The 25,669-nt window shown below is 40.8% G+C and overlaps 1 protein-coding gene across 7 annotated transcripts in view; it reads right to left on the bottom strand.

Annotated features, from left to right (window-relative positions):
• WDR27 (WD repeat domain 27) overlaps positions 1–25,669 on the bottom strand; it is a 421,522-nt gene that overhangs the window by 300,498 nt on the left and 95,355 nt on the right. For all 7 annotated transcript variants that reach the window (XM_056567129.1, XM_056567126.1, XM_056567130.1 and 4 more), the window contains 3 exons: positions 23,433–23,504; positions 22,335–22,441; positions 19,957–20,046 (listed from right to left, as the gene is read on the bottom strand). In XM_056567129.1, the coding sequence (XP_056423104.1) occupies positions 19,957–20,046; positions 22,335–22,441; positions 23,433–23,504 (269 nt within the window). The remainder of the gene's footprint in view (positions 1–19,956; positions 20,047–22,334; positions 22,442–23,432; positions 23,505–25,669) is intronic.

The following is a 25,669-nucleotide window of genomic DNA, read 5'->3' as shown; positions in this document are numbered from 1 at the left end:
TCATGTAATAAGGGGTACAGTGAGCATTTATGCCCCACAGGTGTCTGACAGATTTTTGGAACAGTGGTCCGTGAAAATGAAAAATTGTATTTTTCATTTGCACAGCCCACTGTTCCAAAGATCTGTCAAACGCCAGTGGGGTGTAAATACTCACTGCACCCCTTATTAAATTCTGTGAGGGGTGTAGCTTCCAAAATGGGGTCACATGTTGAGGGGTCCACTGTTCTGGCACCACGGGGGGCTTTGTAAACGCACATGGCCCCTGACTTCCATTCCAAACAAATTCATTCTCCAAAAGCTCAATGGCGCTCGTTGTCTTCTGAGCATTGTAGTTCACCAGCAGAGCACTTGATGTCCACACATGGGGTATTTCCATACGCAGAAGAAATGGGGTTACAAACTTTGGGGGTCATTTTCTCCTATTACCCCTTGTAAAAATGTAAAATTTGGGGAAAAACCAGCATTTTAGTGAAAAAATTGTTTGTTTTTTTTCATTTACACATCCAACTTTAACAAAAAGTCGTAAAACATCTGTGAGGTGTAGTTTCCAGAATAGTATGCCATGTGTGTTTTTTTTTTTTTTGCTGTGCTGGCACCATAGGGGCTTCCTAAATGCGACATGCCCACCAAAAAACATTTCAGCAAAATTTGCTTTCCAAAAGCCAAATGTGACTCCTCTTCTGAGCATTGTAGTTTGCCCGCAGAGCATTTTACGTCCTAACATGGGGTATTTATATACTTAGAAGAGATGGGGTTACAAATTTTGGGGGGCATTTTCTCCCATTACCTTTTGTAAAAATTGTAAATTTTGGAAAAAAATCAGCACTTTAGTGAAAACATTTTTTTTTTCATTTACCCATCCGACTTTAACGAAAAGTCGTCAAACACCTGTGGGGTGTTAAGGCTCACTGGACCCCATGTGACGTGCCTTGAGGGGTGTAGTTTCCAAAATGGTATGCCATGTGGAGGTTTTTATGCTGTTCTGGCACCATAGGTGCTTCTTAAATGTGACATGCCCCCCAAAAACCATTTCTTCAAAATTCACTCTCCAAAATCCCATTGTTGCTCCTTCCCTTCTGAGCCCACCGAACACTTGACATACACATATGAGGTATTTCCTTACTCGAGAGAAATTGGATTACAAATTTTTTTCCTATTACCCCTTGCACAAATTCAAAAACTGGGTCTACAAGAACATGCGAGTGTAAAAAATGAAGATTTAGATTTTTCTCCTTCACTTTGCTGCTATTCCTGTGAAACACCTAAAGGGTTAACACACTTACTGAATGTCATTTTGAATACTTTGAGGGGTGCAGTTTTTATAATGGGGTCATTTGTGGGGTATTTCTAATATGAAGGCCCTTCAAATCCCCTTCAAAATTGAACCGGTCCCTTAAAAATTCCGATTTTGAAAATTTTCTGAAAAATTGGAAAATTGCTGCTGAACGTTGAACCCTCCAAAGTTCCAAAAGTAAAAACACGTCAACTTTATGATGCCAACATAAAGTAGACATATTGTATATGTGAATCAAAAAATAATTTATTTGGAAATTCTATTTTCCTTACAAGCAGAGAGCTTCAAACTTAAAAAAATGCAAAATTTTCAATTTTTTCATAACATTTTAGCATTTTTCACCAAGAAATTATGCAAGTATCGACACAAATTTACCACTAACAAAAAGTAGAATATGTCACGAAAAAACTTCCTCGGAATCAGAATGAAAGGTGAAAGCATCCCAGAGTTATTAATGCTTAAAGTGACAGTGGTCAGATGTTCAAAAAATGGCCAGGTCCTACACTGAAAATTGGCTGGGTCCTTAGCCATTTGTATTGGAAGAATAAAGATTTTAAATAGAAGTAATTTACAAATCTTTTTAACTTTCTGGTACCAGATGAATTAAAAAAAATTTTGTCCATTAACCCCTTAAGGACCAGGCCATTTTACACCTTAGGACCAGAGCGTTTTTTGCAAATCTGACCACTGTCACTTTAAACATTAATAACTCTGGAATGCTTTTAGTTATCATTCTGATTCCGAGATTGTTTTTTCGTGACATATTCTACTTTAACATAGTGGTAAAATTTTGTGGTAACTTGCATCCTTTCTTGGTGAAAAATCCCAAAATTTTATGAAAAATTTGAAAATTTTGCATTTTTCTAACTTTGAAGCTCTCTGCTTGTAAGGAAAATGGATATTCCAAATAATTTTTTTTTATTCACATATACAATATGTCTGCTTTATGTTTGCATCATAAAATTGACGTGTTTTTACTTTTGGAAGACACCAAAGGGCTTCAAAGTTCAGCAGCAATTTTCAAATTTTTTGCAAAATTTCCAAAATCACAATTTTTCAGGGACCAGTTCAGGTTTGCAGTGGATTTGAAGGGTCTTCATCTTAGAAATAGCCCTCAAATGACCCCATTATAAAAACTGCACCCCCCCAAAGTATTCAAAATGACATTCAGTCAGCGTTTTAACCCTTTAGGTGTTTCACAGGAATAGCAGCAAAGTCAAGGAGAAAATTCACAATCTTCATTTTTTACACTCGCATGTTCTTGTAGACCAAATTTTTGAATTTTTACAAGGGGTAAAAGGAGAAAATGGATTGTTATTTTTGTAGCCCAATTTCTCTCGAGTAAGCGCATACCTCATATGCCTATGTAAATTGTTCGGCGGGCGCAGTAGAGGGCTCAGAAGCGAAGGAGCGACAAGGGGAGTAAGTTTTTCTGAAATGGTTTTTGGGGGGCATGTTGCATTTAGGAAGCCCCTATGGTGCCAGAACAGCAACCCCCCCCCCACATGGCATACCATTTTGGAAACTAGACCCCTTGAGGAACGTAACAAGGAATAAAGTGAGCCTTAATACCCCACAGGTGTTTCACGACTTTTGCATATGTAAAAAAAATATATAATTTTTTTCACTAAAATGTGTGTTTCCCCCCAAATTTCATTTTTGCAAGGGTTAATAGCAGAAAATACCCCCCAAAATTTGTAACCCCATCTCTTCTGAGTATGGAGGTACCCCATAAGTTGACCTGAAGTGCACTACGGGCGAACTACAATGCTCAGAAGAGAAGGAGTCATATTTGGCTTTTTGAGAGCAAATTTTGCTCGGGGGCATATCGCATTTAGGAAGCCCCTATGGTGCCAGGACAGCAAAATAACCCCCACATGGCATACCATTTTGGAAACTAGACCCCTTGAAGAACGTAACAAGGGGTACAGTGAGCATTTACAACCCACTGGTGTCTGTCAGATCTTTGAAACAGTGGGCTGTACAAAATGTTTTATTTGCACAGCCCACTGTTCCAAAGCTCTGTCAGACACCAGTGGGGTGTAAATTCTCACTGCACCCCTCATTACATTCCGTGAGGGGTGTAGTTTCCGAAATGGGGTCACATGTGGGGTGTTTTTTTTTTTTTGCATTTGTCAAAACCGCTGTAACAATCAGCCATCCCTGTGCAAATCACCTCAAATGTACATGGTGCATTCTCCCTTCTGGGCCTTGTTGTGCGCCCCCAGAGGACTTTACGCCCACATATGGGGTATCTCCGTAGTCGGGAGAAATTGCATTACAAATTTTGGGGGGCTTTTTTCCCTTTTACCTCTTGTCAAAATGAAAAGTATAGGGCAACACCAGCATGTTAGTGTAAAAAATTTATTTTTTTCACACTTTCATGCTGGTGTAGACCCCAACTTCACCTTTTCATAAGGGGTGAAAGGAGAAAAAGCCCCCCAAAATTTGTTAGGCAATTTTTCCCAAGTACGGCGATACCCCATATGTGGCCCTAAACTGTTGCCTTGAAATACGACAGGGCTCCAAAGTGAGAGCGCCATGCACATTTGAGGCCTGAATTAGGGATTTGCATAGGGGTGGACATAGGGGTATTCTACGCCAGTGATTCCCAAACAGGGTGCCTCCAGCTGTTGCAAAAGTCCCAGCATGCCTGGACAGTCAACGGCTGTCCAGCAATACTGGGAGTTGTTGTTTTGCAACAGCTGGAGGCTCCATTTTGGAAACAGTGGCGTACCAGACATTTTTCATTTTTATTGGGGAGGGGAGGGGGGCTGTGTAGGGGTATGTGTATATGTAGTGTTTTTTTTACTTTTTATTTTATTTTGTGTTAGTGTAGTGTAGTGTAGTGTTTTTAGGGTACAGTCACACGGGTGGGGGATTACAGCGAGTTTCCCGCTGCAAGTTTGAGCTGCCGCGCAAAATTTGCTCCATCGCAAACTTGCAGCCTGATAATCACTGTAAGCCCCCTGCCCATGTGAATATACCCTGTACATTCACAGGGGGGGGACCTCCAGCTGTTGCAAAACTACAACTCCCAGCATGCACAGTCTATCAGTGCATGCTGGTAGTTATAGTTTTGCAACAGCTGGAGGCACACGGGTTGGGAAACACTGAGTTAGGAAACAGACAATGTTTCCCAACCAGTGTGCCTCCAGTTGTTGCAAAACCACTACTCCCAAACATTCTCAGGCATGCTGGAAGTAGTAGTTCAGCAACACCTTTAGAGCCAGATGTTGCCGAACTACAACTCCCAGCATGCTTGGAGTTGTAGTTTTGCAACATCTGGAGGACTACAGTTTGCAGACCACTAATACAGTGGTTCCCAATCTGTGCCCTTCCAGATGTTGCAAAACTACAACTCCCAGTATCCCAAAACTGTCCAGGCATGCTGGGAGTTGTAGTTCTGCAACATCTGAAGGGCCAGATGTTACAGAACTACAACTCCCACCATGCCTGGACAGTAAGGGCAGGCTGAGAATGTGTAGTTTTGCAACATTTGGAAGGGCACAGTGGTCCAAAAACTGTGGACCTCCAGATGTTGCAAAACTGCAACTCCCAGCATGCCCAGACGCCAAGGGCTGTCTGGACATGCTGGGAGTTGTAGTATACGGGGTCCCATTACAGCAATGCATGTCGCTTTACGGCGACGTGCATTGCTGTAAAGGGCCCGACCGCGGCTGAAGATCTACTCACCTGTCGCCGCCGACGCCATCTTCTTCACTGGGATCCGGGTCTTCAGGGACGAGGTAAGTACCGGAGCCGGTCCCCTGCACTCCCCCGTCCCCCGCTGCATCCTCCGGTCTTCCTCCCGTCCTCTCCGGACTTTCAGGGGCCGGGCAGGGCAGGAGGAAGTAACCGCCAAAGCCCCCCCCCCTGCGATTGGTCGGTTAACTAACCAACGGATCGCAGGGGATCGGAGGAGGTGGCAGGCTTGCCACCTCGCTCCTAGGCTCCAGCACGGTCCTGGCTGTCTGTGACAGCCGGGATCATGCAAAATTACCAGGCGATCGGGTCCCAGAGACCCGATCAGCCCGGTATCGCGATTTCCCTTGCGATTTGCGGCGATCGCCGACATGGGGGGCCTACATGGCCCCCCTCGGCGTTTGCCCTGGATGCCTGCTGAAGCATTTCAGCAGGCATCCGCTTCCGATCTCTGCCCGGCGCGTGGCAGGGACCGGAAACCGCCAGGGCGTAAGTTTACGCCCTGGGTCCTTAAGTACCAGGGCGCCGGGGCGTAAAATTACGCCCTGGGTCCTGAACAGGTTAAGGGGTTAAGACACCTGCTCCCCATTCACACCTGAGACCTTGTAACGATATCAAGTCACATGTTGCAGTGGAGGGAAAATGGCTACTTGGGCCCAATTTGGGCATTTTCACTTCAGTTTTGTTGTCAAGGTTTAGATATTGGGGGCGGCATTTAACATTGTAGGTGTAAGTGAAGCATTTTTCTACCCTTTTTTTTTATGTGCTGGTAATGTGTAGGAGCACCAATTTATTAAATGTTCACAGAGCATTTGATACATTTTGTGCAGGAAAAAATTTTCTGTAATTTTACTCTTCACATACACCAAAAAGCTAAGCTAAGTCTGGGCTGGAGTAGTTTTAGAAACTTTTCAGTGGCATTGCGCCTTTTTTGCGCCTTTTCACAAAAAGGCGCAGTGCATAAAACCCTTCCATATCATGTGTATTGCCAAAATCAGTGGATTGCAACTCAAAATCAGCAGAAATGTGTAAACCAAAAGGCACAAAAGAGGCGCAAATAAACCATGTTTGCGCCTTTTTTGCGCCTTTTCTAGACACAAAAAACAGTCTAAAGACAATGATAAATGTCGGCCTGGAAGTTGCCAAGGTTTAGACATTAATGTGTGTGTGTTGACTAATTTTGAGGGGGCAACAACATTAAACACTGTTTTACAGGCTATGCACTACTGGTGTTGTCACATGAAAAGATATAATGAAATATTTGCAAAAATGTGAGGGGTGTGAGATACTATAAATGAAAACTCATTTTTTCTGTTGACATAAAAAGAAGCAGTATATACCTTATCCCCTTGGGGACGCAGGGCGTACGGGTACGCCCTGCATCCCCAATCCTTAAGGAACCAGAGCGTACCTATACGCCTGTACGACCGGACCGGGATGCCTGCTGAAATCATTCAGCAGGCATCCTGTGACAACATCTGGGGGAGTCCTGAGACAGCCTACAGCTGCTGCAAACTACAATTCCTAGCATGCACTGATATACCGTACATGCTGGGAGGTGTAGTTCTGCAACAGCTGGGGTCACACTGGTTGCGAAACACTGAGTTAAGTAACAAACTCTCAGTGTTTTGCAACCAGTGTGCCTCCAGCTGTTGCATAACTACAACCCCCAGCATGCACAGACAGCCAAAGGGCATGATGGGAGTTGTAGTTCTGGAACAGCTGGAGGTTTGGGGTACAGTGAGCATTTACGCCCCACAGGTGTCTGACAGATTTTTGGAACAGTGGTCCGTGAAAATGAAAAATGTAATTTTTCATTTGCACAGCCCACTGTTCCAAAGACCTGTCAAACGCCAGTGGGGTGTAAATGTTCACTGCACCCCTTATTATATTATGTGAGGGGTGTAATTTCCAAAATGGGGTCACATGTGGGGGGGTCCACTGTTCTGGCACCACAGGGTTTTTTGTAAACGCACATGGCCCCCGACTTTCATTCCAACAAACGTCCACACATGGGGGTTACAAGTTTTGGGGGGAATTTTCTCCTATTACCTCTTGTAAAAATGTAAAATTTGGGGAAAAACCAGCATTTTAGTGAAAAAAAAAACACAACCGACTTAAACGAAAATCATCAAACACCTGTGGGGTGTTAAGGCTCATTGTACCTCTTGTTACATTCCTTGAGGGGTGTAGTTTCCAAAATAGTATTTTTTTTGTTGCTGTTCTGGCACCATAGTGGCTTCCTAAATGCGAAATGCCCCCAAAAAACATTTCAGCAAAATTAGCAAAATCCCATTGTCGCTCCTTCCCTTCTGAGCGTTCTAGCGCAACCACAGAGCACTTTACATCCACATATGAGGTATTTCCTTATCCTATAGAAATTGGGGTACACATTTTGTGGGGATTTCTCTCCTTTTACCCCTAGTAAAAATTCATAAAATGGCTCTGCAAGAAGATGCAAATGATGAAGATTTAAAATTTTCTCCTTCACTTTGCTGTTATTCCTGTGAAAGACCTTAAGGGTTAACAAACTTTCTGAATGTCATTTTGAATACTTTGAGGGGTGCAGTTTCTATAATGGGGTCATTTATGGGGTATTTCTCACAGAAAGGCCCCTCAAATCTACTTCAAACTTAATTGGTCCCTGAAAAATTCAGATTTTTAATTTTTGTGAACATTTTGAAAATTGCAGCTATAATTTGATGCCCTCTAATGTCTTCAAAAAGTAAAAACATCAAAAAAGGGCTGAGTCCTTAACCTCTTGTATGCCCTTGCTCCCTGGTACGCCCGTAGGAATTTCGGTTTTCGTTGCGTGGCGGGCGGGGACCGGGATGCCTGCTGAAATCATTCAGCAGGCATCCTGTGCAAATGCCTACCCCCCCCCCCCCCCCCCTTTGTCGGTGATCGGCAACTCAATTCAGATCGGCGACTTGCGGCTATTCCGGGCTGATCAGGTCTCTGATGACCCGATAGCCCGGAAAATAGGGATGATCGGAGCACCGACCATCCTGAAGGATAGGAGTGAGGTGGCAGGGTGCCACCTCCTCCTATCCCCTGGATTTGGCCAATCAGGACTGAGATCAGCGAATCGCAGGGCAAGGGTGGAAGTTAATTTCCCCCGCTCTGCTGGCCCCTGGATGTCGGGGCAGAGCAGGGGAAGATGGCGGCGAGGTGTGGGGGCCGTGGATGCGGCAGGGACCGGCGGCAGTTACCTCCGATCACGCGCTGACCAGGGACCGGCGGCAGGCAAGTGGTGCGGCGGCGGTGTCAGATGCTGCGGTGAAGATCGCGGTAATGTGATCTTTACTGCAGCTTCTAGGAGTTTCAAAACCACAACTCCCAGCATGCCCAGACAGTCTTTGGCTGTCTGGGCATGCTGGGAGTTGTAGTTTTGCAACATCCGGGGGGCCACAGTTTGGAGACCACTGTGCAGTGGTCTCCAAACTGTATCCTTTGAGATGTTGCAAAACTACAACTCCCAGCATGACTGGACAGTCTCAGCATGCTGGCAGTTGTACTTTTGCAACATCTGGAAGGGCACTGTTTGGAGACCACTATAAAGTGGTGTCAAAACTGTAGCGCTCCAGATGTCAATTCAAAGCATGCCGAGACTGTCCAGGCATGCTGGGAGTTGTAGTTTGGCAACATCTGGCCAGATGTTGCAGAACTACAACTCCCAGCATGCCTGGGCAGTCTGAGCATGCTTGGAGTTGAAGTTTTGCAACATCAAGAGGGCTACAGTTTGGAGACCACTACAAACTGTTGTCCTCCAGTTGTTGCATAGCTACAACTCCCATCATGTCCTTCGGCTGTCTGGGCATGCTGGGAGTTGTAGTATTGCAACAACTGGAGGAACACTGGTTGGGAAACATTGTCTTTTTCCTAACTCAGTGTTTCCCACTGACAGACCATGCATGCTGGGAGTTGTAGTTTTGCAACAGCTGAAGACACACGGGCTGGGAAACACTGAGTTAGGAAACAGACAGTGGTGCGGAAACACTGCGGTAGTCGGTTACCTAACTCAGTGTTTCCCAATCTCAACCAGTGTGCCTCCAGCTGTTGCATAATTACAACTCCCAGCATGCATGGTCTGCCAGTGCATGCTGGGAGTTGCAGTTTTGACCCCCCCCACCACCACCACCATGTGAATGTACAGGGTACATTCACACAGGCGGGGGTTTACAGCAAGTTTCCTGCATCAAGTTTGAGATGCAGCGAATTTTCCGCTGCAGGGGGAAACACACTGTAAACCCCCGCCCTTGTGAATGTACCCTAAAAACACTACACTACACTACACGAACACATAATAAAGAGTAAAACAATATATATACACTACACCCTTACACTGTCACTGTCGCCCCCCCCCCCTCCCCAAATAAAAAGAAAAAACGTCTTGTACGTGTGTTTTCCCAAAACGGAGCCTCCAGCTGTTGCAAAATAATTCCCAGTATTGCTGGACAGCCATTGACTGTCCAGACATGTTGGGAGTTTTGCAACAGCTGGAGGCACCCTGTTTGGGGAAAACTGACGTACAGTATTTCTGGTGGAGGAGGCAAGTGTAACGCTTGCATCCGGGTACACCCCTATGAAAATCCCTAAATTCAGCTTCAAATGCGCTTGGCGCTCTCTCACTTCGGAGCCCTGTCTTATTTCAAAGCAACAGTTTAGGGCCACACATGGGGTATTTCCCTACTCGGGAAAATTTGCGCTACAAATTTTTGGTGTCTTTTTCTCCTTGTACCCCTTATGGAAAGGTAAAGTTGGGGTCTACACCAGCATGTTAGTTTAACTTTTTTTTTTATTTTTTACACTTTTTATGTTGCCCCATACCTTTCATTTTCATAAGAGGTAAAAGTAAAAAAAAAGACCCCCAAAATTTGTAACACACTTTCTCCCAAGTACGGAAATACCCCATATGTGGACGTAAAATGCTATGTGGGTGCACAACAAGGCTCAGGAGGGAGAGTGTACTATGTACATTTGAAGCCTAAACTGGTGATTTGCACAGGGGTGGCTGCTGATTACAGCGGTTCTGACATAAAAGCAAAAAATTAAAACACCCATATGTGACCCCATTTCGGAAAGTACCCCCCTCACAGAACGTAACAAGGGAGCATTTACACCCCAGAGGTGTCTGACAGATTTTTGGAACAGTGGTCCGTGAAAATAATAAATTTAATTTTTCATTTGGACAGTCTACTGTTACAAAGATCTGTCAAATGCCAGAGGGGTGTAAATGCTCACTGCACCCCTTGTTAAATTCCTAAAGGGGTGTAGTTTCCAAAATAGTATGCCATGTGGGGTGTTTTTCACTGTTCTGGCACCATGGGGGCTTCCTAAATGAGACATGCCCCCTAAAAACCATTTCAGCAAAATTCGCTTTCCAAAAGCCCAATGTTGCTCCTTCCCTTCTGAGCCCTCTAGTGCACCCGCAGATCACTATACATCCACATACGAGATATTTCCTTACTCGAGAGAAATGGGGTTTCAAATTTTGGGGGACATTTTCACCTATTACCCCTTGTGAAAATGAAAAATTTGGGGTAACATCAGCATTTTAGTGAAAAAAATTAAATTTTTCATTTTCACGTCGAACTTTATTGAAAAGTCGTCAAACACCTGTAGGGTGTTAAGGCTCACTGTACCACTTGTTAAGTTTGGGGTGTAGTTTCCCAATTAGTATGCAATGTGGGGTGTTTTTTGCTGTTCTGGCACCAGGGGGGCTTCCTAAATGCGACATACTCTCCGCAAAAACCATTTCAGTAAAATTCGCTCTTTAAAATCCCATTGTCGCTTCCTCCTTTCTGAGCCCTCTAGTGTACATGCAGAGCACTTTAAGGTATATATAAGGTATTTCTATACTCAAGAGAAATTGGGTTAAAAATTTCCTTTTACCCCTTGTAAAAATTAAAAATATGGGTCTATAACAACATGTTAGTGTAAAAAATGCAGATTTAGATTTTTCTCCTCGACTTTGCTGTTATTCTTGTGAAACACCTAAAGGGTTAACAAACTTTCTGAATGTCATTTTGAATACGTTGGGGGTGCTGTTTCTATAATGGGGTAATTTATGGGGTATTTCTCACAGAAAGGCCCCTCAAATCCACTTCAAACTTAACTGGTCCCTGAAAAATTCAGATTTTGAAATTATCGTGAACATTTTGAAAATTGCTGCTATACTTTGAAGCCCTCTAATGTCTTCAAAATGTAAAAACATGTCAACTTTATGATGGAAACATTGGCCCTCACTCACTATTGCAAACCGGACATGTTTTGTCGGGTTGTGCGCCAGATTCTGTCGCATTGTGGCAGAAATTCTGTCTGCGCCAGAATTTGCGCCAGAATTAGAGCCAGAATTGAAAAAACCCTGACTAACTCTCCATTTTGCCAAGAAAATCCAAAAAGGGGCATGGCCACCGGGAAAAGGCATGGTCTCCAAAAAGGGGCATGTTCCCGACATTTTTACAAAAACCCAACATGTTTACTAAGGTTTCCACAGAAAATGTAGTGGATTTAAGCTGAGGAAAACCAGACAGATCAGAGCATGTGTAAAAAAAGCAAAGTGTAGGGAAAGTGGAAAATGTAGGGAAACCTTAGTAAATACCGTGGAAAATAAATTGTAGGGAATTAAAACCCACAGAGAAACCTATACTGCACTCTTCGTAAATGAGGGCCATTGTATTTGTGAATCAATATATAATTTATTTGGAATATCCATTTTCCTTACAAGCAGAGAGTTTCAAAGTTAAAAAAATGCAACATTTTCAACATTTTCATAAAATTTGGGGATTATTCATCAAAAAAGGATGCAAATAACAACGAAAATGTACTACTATGTTAAAGTAGAATATGTCACGAAAAAACAATCTCGGAATCAGAATGAAAGGTAAAAGCATCCCAGAGTTATTAATGCTTAAAATGACAGTGGTCAGATTTGTAAAAAAGGTCTGCGTCCTTAAGGTGAAAATGAGCTGCGTCCTCAAGGGGTTAAAGGGGTACTCCGGTGGAAAACTTTTTTTTTTTTTTTTTTTTAAATCAACTGGTGCCAGAAAGTTAACAGATTTGTAAATTACTTCTATTATCCCGTATCAGGAACTGTCCAGAGTAAGAGCAAGTTCCCATAGCAAATCCTGCTCTGGACAGTTCCTGACATAGACAGAGGTGTTATCAGAGAGCACTGTGGTCAGACAGAAAGTAAATTCAAAAAGAAAAGAACTTCCTGTGGAGCATACAGAAGCTTATATATACTAGAAGGATTAAGAATTTTTAATAGAAGTAATTTATAAATCTGTTTAACTTTCTGTCGTCAGTTGATTTAAAATAAAATGTTTTCCAGTGGAGTACCCCTTTAAGGTGAAAATGGGCTGAATCCCTATGGGCCTTAATACAAATAAAAAAAACTCTAGAAACAGGCGTATGGCTATTTTGTCATATAATTAAAACACTCATTGAATTATCAGACTTTGTTCACACAGCCATGAAGTTGTTATGTTAGTTAATGGGGTGTGGTTTTTTCAAACTTAAATCATGGGACGGAGTATTATATGTTTTATGTATTATTGGCACACACAGGTCATGAAATAGATGAGGCGTCCAACTAATGATAAAATACACACTGAGAAAACCAGTCTATGAATAGCTTTAGAAACATATGTGTAGCACAAGAAACTGAGCAAATATTATATATTTCCCCCACTTATGTTTACAGTTGAAAGGCTAAATGAGTTCTATACATACAGTTTTATATAATTTTTATATAAGAAATACGATTAAAAAAAATAATTTAACATATGCATTTATAAATAATAATATATAATACTTTAATATATTAGAATAATTATACAAACAAGACAATTTCACGTCTATGCCCGTCTAATTTCTCTTCTGATGTGTAAGGATCTGTTTACACTACAAGTTCCAAGATTGATTTTATATTGCCTTTATTATTCCTAAGAGAGTTCTCTGGGCTGGAATGGGTTAGTTTATAGTTAGCCTTGACTGTAATAAAAAAGAGCAGTCACCAAGGTTTTCAATACAACTGCATGCAAACAAAAGAAAACCAAAGGGTATGCATTTGTTTAATAGGAGTTAATATCAGATGTACAATGCATGTGGAAAATTTTTAGATCCTTTCATGTTTTCACATTTTATCTTGTGACCTTGTGCTAAAAAAATAAACTAAAAACTACTATCATTCTGCTCTCAATACCCCTTAACCCCTTAAGGACGCATCGTTTTTCCGTTTTTGCATTTTCATTTTTTCCTCATCACCTTCTAAAAATCATAACGCTTTCAATTTTGCACCTAAAATTCCATATGATGGCTTATTTTTGCGCCACCAATTCTACTTTGCAGTGACATTAGTCATTTTACCAAAAAATTTAAGAAAAAATGTCATTTTGCAAATTTTGGGGGCTTCCGTTTCTACGCAGTGCTTTTTTCGGTAAAAATAACACCTTATCTTTATTCTGTAGATCCATACGGTTAAAATGATACCCTACTTATATCGGTTGGATATTGTCATACTCATAACTACATGCAGGAAAATTTATATATGTTAAAAATTCTCATCTTCTAACCCCTATAACTTTTCTATTTTTCCGCGTACGGGCCGGTATCAGGACTCATTTTTTGCACCGTGTTCTGAAGTTTTTATCGGTACCATTTTAGTATTGATCGGACTTTTTGATCGCTTTTTATTCATTTTTTCATGATATAAAAAGTGACCAAAAATACACTATTTTGGACTTTGGAATTTTTTTGCACGCACGCCATTGACCGTGTGATTTAATTAATGATATATTTTGGAGCTTCGCTTGTGTAGGCAGAAATCCTTGCACCGGCCCTGCTTACACCTCACAGGTTTTTTGAACAGTGGGCCATAAAAGTTAAAAATTTGATTTTTTTTGCACTATATTGATAGTGTTACCCTAAAGGTTTCATTTTCACATTGGGTAATAGGGCAAAAGGCCCCCAAAATTTGTAGAACAATTTTGTCTGAGAAAAAAAAATACCCCATATGTGGATGTGAATTGCTATGTGGACGCACTGCAATGCTCAGAATAGAAGGAGTGAAAATTTTGAAGTCGGGGGTCATGGGCATTTATAAAGCCCCCAACAGCAAAAAAAAAAAAAAAAAAAAAAAAAAAAAAAAAAAAAAAAAAATACATGTGACACCATTTTAGAAACTACACCCCTCAATGAACGCAACAAGGGGTACAGTGGAAAATAACACCTCACAGGTTTTTTAAAAAGTGGGCCATAAATTGAAAAAATAGATTTTTTTTACACTAAAATGCAACATTTAATAAAATGCTTTCACAAGGGGTAATATGAGAAATTGGGTTACAAGTTTTGGAGGGCTTTTTCTCCTGACTATGGAAATACATCCACATATGGAGTAACGTGCTGGGCAGGTGCACAACAAGGCTCAGAAGCCATAGAGGTCACTTTGTATTTGTGGCCTATGGCATATCAGTAGCTGACGGTTACATACATTCCGAGGAAAATACAAAAATGAAACACCCACATCTGACACCATTACAGAAAGTACCCACCCTGAGGAATGGGTATAGGGGTAAAGAGGACATTTTGAACGCACAGGTGTTTCCTAAATTTATTTTCCAGGATTGGATGAAGGGTAGGTTTTGAAAATTGCAATTTTCACCCTATGCTGTGCTTCATTTTTCTGGGAACAACTAACATGTGACTCCAAATTGTCACCTGGAAATATGACAGAGCTCAGCGAGAACTCTTCGTATTTACATACATTCAGAGGAAAATACAAGAAAGGAGCACCCACATGTGAACCTATTACAAACAGTTCACCCCCTAGGGAAGGTGTATAGGGTGAAGTGGAGATTTGGAACAGACGGGTGTTCCCTTCATTTATTTTCCAGGAATGGATGAAGTGTACTATGGGGGAAGAAAATTGCAATTTTAGTACTGATATGCCAATTATTTTCCCAGAATGATGACCCAGAGTACAGCCAAAAGTAAAAATGATGCCCGCCCCAAACCCTATACTCTGAATCATCATTCTGGGAAGGGGATGTGTGGGGCCGTCCCTATTCTGTTACCTCAAATACGCAACCCACTCAGGTGGTGAGAGAGAGCGTTGCACATTTTTTTTTTTTTGGGGGGGGGGGGGGTGTTTTGGTTTAAAATTTGGAAGTCAATGTACCCTGAACTGGTACATTGGAGCCGAATTCTGGGGAATTGAAATTAGGGCAAAGGATGGAAAATGTAGTACTCCATGGAAGTGTGATATTCCCTGAAGCAGCCTACGCAGAGGCCCGGGTGATCGGGGCAAGTATCCCATTGGTACGTGGTGACCCTCCGTCTCCCCTTCCTGTTACACACTCTGCATTTCTTCTGGGTTCGTCCCGTCCTTCCAGTGTTGGGGATCACACCTGGAAAGTGTTGGCCAAGGACGATCCGGGGACCTGAAGTTCCAGAGGTGCTCTGACCCGCTCCTTGGCGGTCACCAAAGATGAGGGCCCTTAGAACTACCTCAGGTATGTCCCTGTGTTGCCAGCATACTTGTACAGTATAAAAGAGTTGTACATGGCAACCTGTACCATGTAGACCGCAACCTTTTTATACCATACACGTGTTTTCCGCATGGCATTATATGGTTGCAGGACTTGATCAGAAAGATCAACTCCCCCCATATACCGATTGTAGTCCAGAATACAATCGGGCTTGAGGACCGGTCCCTTGCACAGGGACAGGGGTGCTGCCATTCCCATGAAAAGTGGTGAGCATAAGGACATCCCTCTTGTCCTAATACCGGACCAACAACAGGTTCTCATGGGAAAAGGCACGGGACTCACCCCGTGGGATAGGAGCATGTAGGGGATGGGGCGGAAGGCCTCTTTGATTCTTCCGGACTGTCCCACAAGCGACCGTGGACTGATTTTATACAGGCGGTCATACGCAGGATCAGTTCGGGGGGGACATGCCGCATTATCAGCATAATGCAAACATCTCCGAATGGCCTCGAACTGGGGACGTGTCATGGCCATACTGTAGAGGGGTGTCTGGTAAAGGACGTCCCCACTCCAATATTGCCTGACACTGGGTTTTTTAACTAGACCCATATGCAGCACGAGGCCCCAAAAGGTCCTCATTTCGGCTGCATCGACTGGAGTCCAGCCGCCAGGTCTAGCTAAAAATGAGCCCGGGTTAGCGGCGACGAACTGTTGGGCATACAGATTCGTCTGTGTAACCATCAAATTAACAAAGTCGTCACTGAAAAAATGACCGAAAAAGTCAATTTCAGTGAACCCGACAATGTTAATTTTGATTCCTGAGTCGCCAACGAACTCAGGAATCACGGGCTCGTGGTCCGCTGGCTGAGTCCAGACAAGTTCTCTGGTACGATGTACCAGTGATCTTGGCTGGGGACTTCACTAGTATGAGTGCCAGGGGGACTCATACTAGCATGGGGCACAGGGTCAAGGACAGAGGAGGTGCACGGCGGCTAGTTCGCCGCCTTGGTGGCTCATCATCAGAACTAGATGATGAGGAGGACGATGAAATAAGGAAGGTGGGGTCTTCATCGTCCTCTGAGCTGCTCTCGGTGTCGGAGGCAATTATGGCATATGCCTCCTCCGTCGAAAACGCTCTGCGGGCCATTTCCCTACTCTAATGGGGATACGGTGTGTGTGGGGGGGGGGAAACTTTATTTGTGTATGTGCTGTGTGTGGTGTGGTGCGAGACTACCTCCCTAACCCGCCCTAACCTAACCTAACCTAACTAAACTAACCCGCCCTAACAGAAAAAAATATAAAATAAAAAGGGGACTTTTAAAAAAAAATTAAAAAAAGGGGACTTCTAGCGCAAAAAAGCCCTGCGCCCAAAAAAAAGCGTTTATCTAATCAGTGGTGTGCGCACAGATTAGCGCTTGTGGTGGCAGGATTTTGGAGAGTGAGTTTTTCTAAAATGGTTTTTGGGTTGGCATGTCACATTTAAGAAGCCCCTATGATGCCAGAACAGAACCCCCCCCCCCCCCCCCCACGGCAAACTATTTTGGAAACTACACCCCTCAAGGAACATAACAAGGGGTACAGTGAGCCTTAACGCCCCACAGGTGTTTGAAGACTTTTCATTAAAGTTGGATGTGAAATTATTTAATTTGTTTTCACTAAAATGCTAGTTTTCCCACAAATTTTTAATTTTTACAAGTGGTAATAGGAGAAAATGCCCCCAAAATTTGTAACCCCATCTCTTCCGAGTATGGAAATACCCCATGTGTGGACGTCAAGTGCTCTGCTGGCAAATTTTGCTGAAATGGTTTTTGGGGGCATGTTGCATTTAGGAAGCCAGTGCCGGAACAGCAAAAAACAAAAACACATGGCATACTATTTTGGAAACTACACCCCTCAAGGAATTTAACAAGTGGTACAGAGAGCCTTAACACCCCACAGATGTTTGACAAATTTCCGCTAAAGTTGGACGTGATATTTCACTAAAATGCTAGTGTTGCCCCATATTCTTCATTTCCACAAGGGGTGATAGGAGAAAAAGCCCCCCAAAATTTGTAAACCCCAGTATGTAAATACCCCATATGTGGATGTAAAGTGCTCTGCTGGCGAACTACAATGCTCACAAGAGAAGGAGCGCCATTGAACTTTTGGAGAGAGAATTTGATTGCAACAGAAGTCGGGGGCCATGTGCGTTTACAAAGCCCCCATAGTGCCAGAAAAGTGCCCCCCACACACACACACGACCCCATTTTGGAAACTACACCCCTCACAGAATTTAATAAGGGGTGCAGTGAGCATTTACACCTCACTGGCGTTTGACAGATCTTTGGACCACAGTTCCAAAAATCTGTCAGACACCTGTGGGGTGTAAATGACTCATTTCTGGCCACTTCAGAACTCTTCAGCTCTTTGTTGCCATCCATAATCAGTTGATAATCCTCAGATTTCATGATGCCTTGCACACATTCAAGGCACCCAGTGCCAAAGGCAGAAAAACAACCCCAAAACATCATTGAACCTCCACCATATTTTACTGTAGGTACTGTGTTCTTTTTTTTGTAGGCCTCATTCCGTTTTTGGTAAACAGTGGAATGATGTGCTTTACCAAAAAGCTCTATCTTGTTTTCATCTGTACACAAAGAATTTTCCCAGAAGGATTTTGGCTTACTCAAGTTCTCTGTGTCAGCAGTGGGGTCCTCCTGGGTCTCCTGCCATAGCGTTTTATTTCATTTAAATATCGAAGCATAGTTCACGCTGACACTGATGCTCCCTGAGCCTGTAGGACAGCTTGAATATCTTTGGAACTTGTTTGGGGCTGCTTATCCACCATTCGGACTATCCTGCGCTGACACCTTTCACCAATTTTTCTCTTCTGTCCATGCCCAGAGAGATTAGTTACAGTGCCATGGGTTGCAAACTTCTTGATAATGTTGCGCACTGTTGACAAAGGCAAATCTAGATATCTGAAGATGAACTTGTAACCTTGAGATTGTTGATATTTTTCCACACACTTTGGTGTGGTTTTTATATTGCCCACACCTGTTACTTGCCCCAGGTGAGTGTAAAGGAGCATAACATGCTTGAAACAATCTTATTTTTCCACAATTTTGAAAGGGTGCCAATCATTTTGTCCAGACCATTTTTGGAGTTTGGTGTGACATTATGTCCAATTTGCTTTTTTCCCTCCCTTTTTTTTGTTTAGTTCCAAATCATAGGGAATAAACATGTATAGCAAAACATGTGTTACTGCAATCCTTTTCTGTGAGAAATACTTCATTAAATACTTATTTACTAAAATTATAGCTAAAATACAGAAACTAAACCTTTCTTACACACTTACAATTGTTAAATAATCACGGAAATTTTATTGCATAATAGAATAACCATTTTTGGAAGTAGTTCAGCTTCAAATAGTTTAAAAGAACATTAGCCGTCTGCTATAAATTAGCATCTTCCTTAGTGAAGTATTTTTGCATAGTGGATAGCAAAACTTAAAGAGGAGGCAAATTTTTATGTAGTTTGACCATAAATAAAAACGGATAATAAGGGTAAATCAAATGTCAGTACATCCACTATATGTTAATCCTGTAAGAACAGAGATGACTTTGCAGGTAAATTCACATTAGAAATGTGGGATTTCATTTTTTTTTAGTTTTATTGAAATTCAACATCGGAAAATTGTAACAACATGAGTAAATGTACCGAAGATCAATGTATAATAATGTTACATAGAACAGCAAAGCATTGGTAAATAAAACATTTGTAAATTTGTACTGGTAAATATACAATAAATATTAATGGCAACAATACCAAGAAGTATCAGTCAAACCAGGAAGTCTACTTTCTGCTTGGTAGTGCTGAGAATGGAAGGTTATCACTACTATGTGACTATGTGACATCATATGTGATTATACTGAGAAGTCAATCATACTTGAAAGTCTGGAACTTTGTGGAAAGTTATCTGCATACTGTACAAATAAAATGTCAGGACTGAATTAATCTACTCCATTCTTAAAATGTTATTGCTTGACTTCCCCACACAATTGAGCTTTGTATTAAGGCTGAATTCATTGTAGTTTGGTCATGGGGAAAAACAGCTTGGGAATATGGCAAGCCTTTTTGCCATGAATCAGATCAGTTTTGCAATGTGGTTATTAGCAGCAAATCTTGTCCTCATGTGTTCATGAGGACGAAACTGCAGTGGCCATTGGCTGCACAAATTTTTTTAATTAAAACTGGAACTGTGAAACCATTAAACTGCTGTAAGTCTTCATTCTTATTTACAGTAATTCATGACTGTCACACACAGCAAAGTAGTTGTCCTTATTAGTGGTGCACATTTGTAGGTTACAGGATGTTTCAGGAACTAATGTTCCTTTACTTTACTATATGTCATACATACATGTCTGATTGTGTATTATTTTACAAGTGCAGAACAAGGCATCTTGATAAATGCTATTAAAATACCTGTAAAAACAGCTGGCTCCCCAATGAAAGTAGAACTAAACACCAATAACGATCTGTCAGCTAATCCACAAGCAAGTTTCATTCCATCTCCTAAGCAAAACAAAAAATATGTTAATAGAATACCTCTGTATGACACAGAAATCAGCTGCAAATAAAACTGTACATCTCTATTACTGCCCTGGAGCTAATAACACATGTAGGCATTTAGAAGTTTATCATCCTCCTGTTTCTTCATAGTAAATACTGTACATGTGACTAAACAGCTTATAAAATGTCACTTCTAATTCATATTAATATATATTTCAGCTGTTCCATTCCAAGTACAATCAATATGTTCTACTACAGTTGAATGGATTCTATTACCTTACATGGAGCATTTTGGGACAACAGACTGGTATGTGTATAACATATGGGCATGCTTTTACAACCTGGTTATGAGGAAGTCGAGACAAGGGATGAACAGGATGTCTTGATATATACAGTGAACACAGTAAAGACTTTGTGAACATAATGCAATGTTCAATTTTTCCTATCCCCAGATGAACCCTCCATAGGCCATTTTCTATTTAAAATGAATGGAAAAAATGCCCCTGTAGAGACAGCGGTTGTATGTTTGAATATTTGAGGTGCACAGCCAATAAAATATGTTTGAAAAACACACAAATATGGACGTTTTAATCAAGAAATGAAGAAAAATATAAACATACACAGGAATTTGTTGAGAAGATTTTTACATTGGCTTAAAATTGTAACCACTTCAAGACTTTAATAGAAGCAATATGATTTTATAGCTAGCTGTCCAATGGCAAAATAAATCACAGAATGTACTGATAAGGACAGGAAAATAGAAGACTAATGTCTATTAAACACAATGGAGTTGGGGAGCACTGACACTGCATTTGCAATTAACATTGGAAGCATAAGGCAGGAGGATTTTTTAGATGTATGGTAACGTTGCTGGTTTTCAACAACTAGTGTACCATGTGCCCTTGGTCTTACCAGTGCCATGCAACATTCTGGGGGCCATGTTCCTGCTGCATTTCCTGGTTTGGTGTGTCTCCTGCTGTTCCCACTAGGGACCACCGCACGCGAGCACTGGCTATGTTTTATAGAGCTAGCGTGCACTGCCTAGGGGTTCCCCTTCCAATCCATGGAAGGTACTTCCTATTTAAAAAGGCCACACCTGCAGTTCTGGGTCTTAGCAAGTTTGCTCATTCTGGACTGCTAAGGTCTCTGTACCTGAACTGCTAAGGTCTCTGTAACCTGCCTGTCCTGATAACTGTCTGTCTTCTGACCCCTGCCTGTTATTGGATTTGCTTTTTGCCTTGGACTCATTATGTACTTTGTAAATAAACACCATATTCAGCATTACTGTGTCTGGCGCTACTTCTAATGTCAGGTTTACCCCATTCTGACTGCCTGGCCGGCTGCCACTTGTGACACAGTGGGTCCACACCCGTGAGGTGTAACATGTATACAGTCTCTCAAGTTACAATATTAAAAATATTGTATATTGAGACCAAATACTATGAAAAACTGATAATTGGTTATGAAGCACCCAAAATGTTATTCCAAGATAAGAAAAATTAAAAGTCCTTGCATATAAATGTCTGAAAGAGATATTTTAGCGTCCTGAACAGTACCAGAAAAATAAAATGGAGCCACCTTTACCTGGTGTCCAGAAATGCATGCCATCCTGGCTCAGGTAAAGAACCGTACAGAACATGCAGTTCTGTACAGTATTGAAGACGATTACCCAATCTGTGAATGCACTTCAGTAACACAGGTATTTTAGCACTGAATTGTCCACTCTAGTTGGATGGACTTTTTAGCCGTTCATTTGTGCCGAAGGTTCGGACTGTCTATGGCATTGTATGTTAAGTATGGTTACAAGTGTGTAGGAAAGACTATTGTATGTTGCAAATATTGTAAGTTAAAGCAATTGTAACTTGAGGGATCACTGTACTTACTACAAAAGCCTCCAATATATGACACTGTACAGCAATAGTCAACTTTGCTATTCTACCGGTTAAAAAAATGAATGTAACAACATATGCTCTGTTGTTGAAAACCAAAAGGACAGTTTTTGGGCTTCCATTTGGTAAATGGAGGGCTACAGATACATTTGATGTATATACCAAGATCTTTTCCAGCGCATTATCTAAACATACACTGGAAACCAGGATTGCATCTTGAAAGGAAGTGGAATAAAGAAGAAAAGATATATAAATGTTCTCTGTTTTAAAAAAATAAAATAAAATTTATACGGTCACATGCATCAAAAACTGCACTACAGCTGTAGTCTATAAACACATGCATCATTGCAAAACAAACATTAATAAGCACTTCTGGCTATATAAGCTCAAGGTAATTCATACCAGAGTACTGAATGCTGCAGGCAGATGTTGGCTTGTTGGAAAGTGTTATCTGTTTATGAAGAGTGCAGGGTGCTTGGACATCAAGTGGATACTCTTTTTTGGCTCCACTAGAAATAAGAACACATTGACCCAGTGATTTAAGATTTAGATGGTGCTGACAGTAAGGCAAATACAATGATGCTGACAGTGAAGCAAATACAATGGTGCTGACAGTGAAGCAAATACAATGGTGCTGACAGTGCTGTAAACTAATAACTGTATTAAAGGCATGTTACAAAAATATTGTAAGAAAGGTTATTCATAAGATTTCTGTAATAAGTAAGTATTGCTATTAAATATATCACAAAAATGTTAATAATTGTGCCCCTCTTTACAGAGTTCTCTATAATTACAAGAAAGCTCCACATAAATTTGAAAAGATATGGACACGTTGGATTACTTTAGTAGATAAGAGTTGAATTACAGGTATTCTGTGTAGTTCATGTCCTGCAATAAACTGGTGAAGTGGGCCCCCAGTATGACTGGGTATGAGCATATAATTGAATGAGTGATGCCTTGTAGATGACATGATTGTCTGATGGTTTCCATCTCTGGATGGCTTTGTGCCCCCTTGTATGTATCCTAATGAGTGATCTACCAATATACTGTTTTTGTCAAATTCACTAGAGAACTTGTAAGACATAAAGGTTGTTATAAATATACATGTTTTATTGTTATGTATAAAACAATAAATAAAACCTTAAAAAATATCAGAAAGATGTAAAATACTAGACATTTATGGAAATAAAAAAAAGTAGTAATGCACTATAAGGAAGCAAGACAGTTAAAATCTAACCTGGGGATAGGAGGGTTGTGTGCTAGGCAGATAGAACTACACATTGCTTATGGCTGCTGCTCCCCCTATGTCCTGAGATACAGAGCTATCAGACTCAATACAGAACTGCAAGGTGTAAATGGGAAATTTCTAGACATGAAAGAAGCTTTATAGAATCTTTGCAAGCATTTCTAGTACACCTATTTTTTTTATACGTATGTTTGGGATCCGAGACTCATCCATGAGACAAAACTAAGTACCAGAAGTACCAGAGAGATTATTACCTTGAAATTACTTCCTTTACTCTTGAAACTTGACTTGTCTTTATATTTGTTTTTGGAGAAAACATCTTCATTCTGAAAGAAAGAAAATGGTCTAACAATTGATAACATTTTGTGATACAGATAAATATGTTTTGCTCCTTTTTCAGCAGAAATCATAAGACTACATTTTTTATTGTATTTTTTGTTTTAGTTTTTGCAGTAAAACTAATAACTTATAACCAAATAATAAATGAAGGCTGTTATATGGCTTCCAATAAGCACATACATCTATGACAGGTTCTGGACACTTACTTGTATGTCAGAGCCAGTGTGTCTCCTTCTGCTCCCCCTACAGGCATGCACTGCAAAAGGCCATTGCTAACCAAACAGAGGCAATGATCAGCCTAAAGCTGAGAATCCCTAACTATATAGACTACATAAATCTGCCCCTGTCACCTGTCCCTGGTCTACAACAAGGTTTCAAGGTTCCAGGAAAGGAATGGAAACCATTTGATTATTTCCTGTTCAGAAATTAATTGTTGTTTGCATAGGTACATTGGAGGTCTGAAATGATTTCTACCACTGTGGGGGGAATTTATCAAGGTTTGCATGCCAGTTTACTCGCATAATAAAGTTGCACATTTTTGCTCAAGCCCCATTTTTGTTAAACAATAGGCACAATAGTTGTGTAAGCACTGCTAAATCCTCCCCCCCCCCACACACACTCACATCTGTACATTCTGCTTGCATCATATTGCATGTATCATCATAAGAAATTGGGCAAGACTACAAAATTGTTTCATGGGGATTAAAAGCATTTGCTAAACACATATCAGGACAACTAATTGGTCTAGTTTAACGACAAGGAAATATTTACAAAATGCATACTATTTCTTAATGTTGTAATACTGTATAATATATTTACCGTAATCCTGCATGAGTCCCTTGATGTCAGCCCTGAAAATGACTATTACATTTCCATTCATCCACAATTAGAAAAAAAAAATTAAGAAAAAAGTGAAGACCTAAAAAAATGGATCACTATTACAATGTGCACAAATAGCTAAAGGTTTTTTCATTTTTGCACTTTTGTTTTTTCCTCCTCACCTTCAAAAAATTATAACGCTTTACATTTTCCACCAACAGACCCATATGCTTGTTTTTTGCGCCACCAATCTTACTTTGTAATGATGTCAATCATTTCACCACAAAATGTACGGCAAAACCCGGAAAAAATATTTGTGGGGCTAAATTGTAAAAAAAAAAAAAAATTGCTTTTTGGGGCTTCCGATTCTACGCAGAGCACTTTTTTTGTTAACATTATACCTTATCCTAATTCTGTAGGTCCGTACAAATAAAATGATACCCAACTTATATAGGTTTGATTTTTGTTTTACTTCTGTTAAACAAATATAAGCGTATGCACAAAAATTAGTAGGTTAAAGGGGTGGAAAACTTTTTTATTTTTATTTTTTTTTTTTTAATGAACTGGTGCCAAAAAGTTTACTTTTTAGCAGCTGTTTGCTACAGAGAAAAATCTTTATTTTTTTAATTCCTTTTTTGTGTTGTCCACAGTGCTCTCTGCTGACACCTGATGCCCGTATCAGGAACTGTCCAGAGCAGGAGAAAATCCCTATAGCAAACCTATGCCAATCTAGACAGTTCCTGACACGTTCAGAGGTGTCAGCAGAGAGCAATGTGGACAACACAAAAAAGAAATTCAAAAAGTAAAGAATTTTCTCTGTAGCATTCAAAAAAAGTTTTCCTCCGGAGTACCCCTTTAAAAATTACCTCTTCTGACCCCTATAACTTTTTTATTTTTCCGTGTACGGGGATGTGTGAGGGCTCATTTTTTGCACCATGATCTGAAGTTTTTATCGGTACCGTTTTTGTTTTGATGGGACTTTTTGATCGGCTTTTATAAAAAATTTGAGGGAATACAAAGTGACCAAAAATACGCAAGTTTGGACTTTTTCTTACTTATTCGTTTTTTTTTTACATATACGCCATTGACCACGCAGTTTAATTAACGTTATATTTTTACAATTCGGATATTTATGCACGCGGCGATACCACATATGTTTATTTTTATTAACTGTATACATGTTTCTACCAGCTTTGAGTAATATTGTCTGCAAGCAGAAAAAAAGCCATTATTGGCTGTTTTACCTTGTATGCAGACATTTATAACTGGAGATATATTATAATTTTTTTTTTACGTAAACTTCATTGACCGTGCAGTTTCATTAATGTTACAT

Source organism: Hyla sarda, chromosome 3 (genome assembly GCF_029499605.1).
Source record: "Hyla sarda isolate aHylSar1 chromosome 3, aHylSar1.hap1, whole genome shotgun sequence".
NCBI classification, from domain to species: Eukaryota; Metazoa; Chordata; class Amphibia; order Anura; family Hylidae; genus Hyla; species Hyla sarda.
This window is presented reverse-complemented; position numbering and strand designations above follow the sequence as displayed.